General features: G+C 59.1%; 2 protein-coding genes across 2 annotated transcripts; one reads left to right on the top strand and one right to left on the bottom strand.

Moving 5' to 3' along the window:
- Window positions 1-1,076: 1,076 nt before the first annotated feature.
- On the bottom strand, window positions 1,077-2,291 carry K452DRAFT_217402 (uncharacterized protein; the record flags this gene model as incomplete). Its single annotated transcript, XM_033536283.1, has 2 exons — window positions 1,077-1,741; window positions 1,877-2,291. 2 exons carry the CDS (start codon window positions 2,289-2,291, stop codon window positions 1,077-1,079), a joined length of 1,080 nt encoding a protein of 359 aa, XP_033403199.1.
- Window positions 2,292-3,820: 1,529 nt separating this feature from the next.
- K452DRAFT_354861 (uncharacterized protein) lies at window positions 3,821-5,253 on the top strand (the record flags this gene model as incomplete). Its single annotated transcript, XM_033545913.1, has 2 exons — window positions 3,821-3,910; window positions 3,988-5,253. 2 exons carry the CDS (start codon window positions 3,821-3,823, stop codon window positions 5,251-5,253), a joined length of 1,356 nt encoding a protein of 451 aa, XP_033403198.1.
- Window positions 5,254-5,260: the final 7 nt, after the last annotated feature.

The raw sequence follows: 5,260 nt of genomic DNA, 5'->3' as shown, positions 1-5,260 counted from the left end.
CCCCCCCCCCTAACCCCTCTCTTCTATCGCAGCCAGTAGCGGTGCTCAAGAAAAAAGATTGCCACGCATAGTTTAGCACAGAAAGCCCAAGAATGCAGCACCGACTACACCGTGCATGAAATCCGCACCAGCACGGGAAGCGCGGTCCCCGGCTTCCGGCAGGGCATGGTAGCAGCCAAGAGACAGCGTCGCGACGGTGGGGGACGCAAGACCCGCCAGGCAACACGACGACGCCCCTTGCCACGGAGCGCAAACTCGCCGAAGCCTCCTCCCCAAACCGCTCGCCCCTCCTTTGCTACCTTACGTATTAGCTAAGTGTGCAAGTGCTGACGGGAGGCGAGCGGGTGCTGGGGTAGCGGGATCCTACGGTACGGGCTCAGCGCTGCCGGAGCGCGGAAGCTGCTCGAGGCTGCTCGAGGCTGCTCGAGGCCCCTGTGAGCAGGGCGCGGTGGAGGTTTCGGTGCTGGAGGCTGCTTTGGCGTGGGGGTGTTGGCGTACGCGCCCTGTGCTCGGTCATCAGCGGCTGGGAGTGGGCGTCTGCGCATGTACATCAGCGTAGGAGTGGCGCGTAAGACGGATCTCGGGGGCGCTTCCATGGGCGTGTTGCTCAGATCGAGGATGGCCGGGTGGCCAGCGCGTAGTCGTACAGATTAGCTTTGGTTAGGCAACAGCGTGCTCTGAACGAAGTGTCGTAGGGAGACAAGCTGGCTGCAATCACCAGATCATTAACCATCAACTATTCGGGGCAATGCCTTTGGTTCAATAGTTCCAAACCTGGTATTGTAAAAGACCTACACAGCAATGGCTAGCGACTACCTAAGCGTATTATGATAAGAAACGAATGGCGAGTAGCCAGACCAGGGTATCAAAACAGAACTCCAGGCGCACCCTTCAACGTCCTCCACGAATAGCGAGAGAAGTTAAAAAAAAAAATAAAATAAAAAAAAAAAAAAAAAAAAAAAAAAAAAAAAAAAAAAAAATTAAAGAAAAAGAGGAAAACCAAGGAAACCGAAACCAATCACCAGCATGGCATGGCTCATACAGCATCGTTACTCGTCCCAAACGTCCGCGGTGGTTTAGATGTTCTCGACCATACCGGTGTGGATAGCCCTCTGGAAGCCCGAAGACCCGGTATCGAAGTCGCCGCCAATCTGGTTATCGTCACGGTACCTGCTGGGGCCCTCGCCAACAGTATCGGCCTGGGCCATCTGCTGCTGCACCGTCTGGTTCATAGCCGGCAAGAAGATGACCTTTGAGTTTGCCGTCTTGGCCATCGCCTGCATGGCCTCCAGATAGCGGATCTGCATAGCGGGGGCGCTGCTCAAGATATCGGCAGCCTGGCGCATGAGCTTGGCGGACTCGACCTCGGCGCGCGCAGCAATGACCTTGGCCTCACCCGTGCGCTTGCTCTGCGCCGCCATGGACAGCGAGTCCTGCAGCTCCTGGCTGAAGATGATGTCCTTGATGAGCATGCTCTCGACCTCGACGCCCCAGGAGGCGCTGGTGTCCTCGATGATTTCGCGGATGCTGGCCGCGATTTCCTCGCGCCGCTCAATCACGTCTTGCAGCACCCGCGCGCCGATGACGTGCCGCAGCGTCGTCTGCGTCCGCTCCACTAGCGCTTGCCGGATGTTGGAGATGCCGAACGCTGCTTTGTGCGGCGAGGTGATCCGGTAGTAGATCACGGACGTGAGGTACAGCGATACGTTGTCCTTGGTCATGCAGACCTGCTTGGGGACCTCTGCGTGCGGGGAAAACCGTCAGCCAACCACTCCATCATCCTTCACAACGACAACAACAACAACAACAACAACAACAACATAAAGAAAAAAACACAAGCTTCCAAAAAAAAAAAAAAAAGTACATAAGCACATACCGACAATCTGAATCTTGACATCCACCGAGATCAAGTTCTCGCTAAGCGGGTTAATCTTGACAAGGCCGGGGTCGACAGCGCGGGCGAAGCGGCCAAACTTGGTGACGAGGCCGACATTGCCCTGGGCGACAGGCTTGTAAGGGTTGGGGCAGCAGAGACAGCAGGGAATGGCTCCGAGGGTGCCGACGAAGCTGCCGAACGCGTCGACCATGGACCCGTACCACGTGTGCTGCGAGGCATCCTCGGTGTCGGGCTTGATGACCTGCGCGTAGCTGGGCTGCAGGTCCTCGCGCCGTGGCGGCTGCACCTTGACGACGGTGCCGTTGTCGTTGAGCGCGCGCCGCGAGTTGCTGCTCGACTCGGGCGGCTTGTTGTTGAGCGTGCTTTGCGGGCCGGCGGCGTCGAGCGAGCTCATTGTTGTTGGTGGTTGGTAATTGTTTGTTGGAGTGGATTGAGCTGGTAGTGATGATGATGATGATGGTGGGGAATGGAATGTGCGAGATGGGTTGCTGACACGGTTAAATTGCCTGTGTTTTTTCGTTCTGTTGCGAGCGCACTGCATAAGCGGGCGAATGCCGTGGGATATATAAGCACGCGTGCTGCATCCCAGCCCATGGTCACGCCTGCGAGAGGATGCGGAGGTGGACCGACCATTTCGAGGGCCCGTCTTGCCCAATGCGGCGTAGCATCCGCGAAGCTTGTCCGGGGCAGTGCAAACACTAACGATGCGCTGGCCTTATGGACACGATGGGGTTACAACTTGCGTCTTCTACAATTCACGCTCCCACGTTCTGTCGAGCCCAACACCACGGTTCCCGATAATGTGTGATCCGCTGGTAAACTATGCTCGTTTCCCCGCAGCTTTCTTTTCTCAACCACTACCTACCTCACTACCGCCGCCCATTAAGACTAAGGATCGAACAATAAGACGCACGGCAATCGGCACCGCCGCTGCGCAGAAGGAAGAGGGACTGACTGCCTTGGGACCGATCACGAGCTCCTTGCCACCGCCATTGGGACCGTGCCAAAGGTGCAGCGGGTCGACACCGCCGCTGCGGCCCAAGGTTAAGCCTCTTCTGGGGGTCAAAGAATGTTATGGGGAAAAGATGCGGGAAGGTAAGGCAGATCTCGCTTAGCTAATACGCGTCAAGGCCGACCCTATGACGCCTTGGTGCCACTCTTTCCCTCTATATTTGCTCTTGAGGCATTCTTGAAGGATTCGCCAAGCCTGCGTTACATGTGACGCACCAGGGCGCAGTCACGTTCTCTTCGTTTGCTGTTGTTCGCCGCGCCATTTTTTCTTCTGGAATTCCCGTGCCATGTCCGCGGGAAGATCGTCCTTCTGGAAGGAAGGGAAAAAAAAAAAGGCTGCGCCTCAATTGGGTTGCCCGTCAATCGTCTGAGGCTCTGAGTTGGCACGTTGGCATTGCCGTGGTCGGTCTTCTCCCGTGTGTTTCGCCCCCACGCGCGCGACGAAAACGAGTTGGGCCCCTGATGCTGTGCTGCTGCGCTTTATCTCCGTGGGAGGAGTAAGCGCCGTCATCGGGTTTCTCTTTTGGGGCGGAGGCGTCTGTCCTGCTGTCTCGTGAGGGCCAATGATTCAGAAAACGTCATTCCTGTCTACTCTAGTAAGTAGTACTGTGCTCGAAAGTATAACGGTGATGGCCAAGTTGAACCACTGTTGACTGCATCTATTTTTATACTGGTGTCATACTGAAGTGTATGCTACGATAAACCAAGCACGGACGCCTCCAGCGATCTCAATTCAAAGCAGGACTCAAGACTAGAAGAGGAAGGTGTTGGCGGAGTCGGGGCGGGCGAATCCTGCTCGTAGCGAATCGGGAGTGATTGGATGCGGGGGCGGGCGGTGGAAGCCGCTCCGTATTTTCGACGTGCTGGTTCGTCGTGACAAGCACCTCAATCAGACCAAGTAGGTAGAGAAAAATGTCGGAGCCGCAAACCCAAGCCAAAATGCGTAGGTCGCATCGGAAGACGCGCACCGGCTGCTCCCAGTGCAAACAACGCCGCGTCAAGGTGCGTGCCTATAAAGCGTGTCTTTCCGCCCCTTCCCGGCGGCCCTCTGGACTAACTGACGTCCATCCTCTGCGCAGTGTGATGAGCGGAAACCTTCGTGCTCCAACTGCACCAAGCGCTCCACCCAATGCAGCCTCCAGTTCAACGTTCCCCAGCTGCCCTACTCTTACGCCAACCAACCCTTGAAGCCAGCGACGGCGACCGAAGCTAACGGCAGCCTCTCCACCTCCCATTCCCCCTCCTCGGCAGCCACGTCTCCCTTCCAACACCATGAATCCCCGCAAACGCCGTCGCCGGCCCCAACCTTGTTTACCCTAGAGGACATGCAACTGCTGCATCACTTCATCGTATGCACCGCCGAGACCTTCACCGAGCACCTCGAGCACCACGACATGTGGCGCAAAGCGGCGCCGTCAATCGCCTTCGAGCACCCGCCTCTAATGCACAGCCTGCTGGCCCTCTCGGCCATCCACCGCGCGCACATGGAGCCCTCGAAGCGCCAGCGCCAGCAATACGTGATGGTGGCGACGTCGCACCAAAACATGGCCGTGGCCGCCTACCGCCCCACGCTGCTGGACATCACGCGCGAAAACTGCCACAGCATCTTCCTCTTCTCGGCCCTGCTCGTCTACTGGGCCCTCGCCAGCCAGCACGACCTCCAAGGCTCCGCCCCCCTCGAGCACGCCACGGCGCGCATCAACTTCAGCGACGACGACCCCTCGGAGTGGATCCGCTTGATGCGGGGGTGCCCCTCCATCCTCTTCACCAACGCCGGCCAGGTCTTCGAATGGGTCGCCAACGGCCCGCTGCACCCGTTCTTCCACCCGCGCCTCGACGTCTCCGAGGACCTGCCCTTACCCCCCGAACTCGCGCCTAGATTCCAGGCCTTGCGCGCCGCGCTCGTCGACCCGGGCCCCGCCGCCTCCGTCGCCACCACTGGCTCCGGCGCACCGGACCCGGACGCCGCCACCTGCGAGCGCGCCGCCTACGCCCACGCGCTGCACGAGCTGCAGCGCTACAGCGTGTTCCTGTGGCAGCAGACGCAGGCGTCGGCGCAGCCGCGCATCGTGCTCGAGCGGCTCGACCAGATCCGCATGTCGTGGCCGGCATCGGTCGACGACGAGTACGCCGAGTATCTGCGCGCCAAGCGGCCGGGGGCGCTGGTGCTGCTGGCGCAGTACGCTGTGCTGGTCAAGCCGCTGAACAAGTTCTGGTGGGTGAGGGGCCTCGATCGGGCGCTTGTGAGTGTGGTGTGGAGGCTGCTGCCGCTGGAGTGGAGGGGGTGGGTCGAGGAGCCCGCAAGGATGGTGGGCGCTTGGCGGGATGGGGGGGTTGTGGTTTAAGTGGGTG

Source organism: Aplosporella prunicola, assembly GCF_010093885.1.
Source record: "Aplosporella prunicola CBS 121167 unplaced genomic scaffold K452scaffold_1, whole genome shotgun sequence".
In the NCBI taxonomy this organism is placed as follows: Eukaryota; Fungi; Ascomycota; class Dothideomycetes; order Botryosphaeriales; family Aplosporellaceae; genus Aplosporella; species Aplosporella prunicola.
This window is presented reverse-complemented; position numbering and strand designations above follow the sequence as displayed.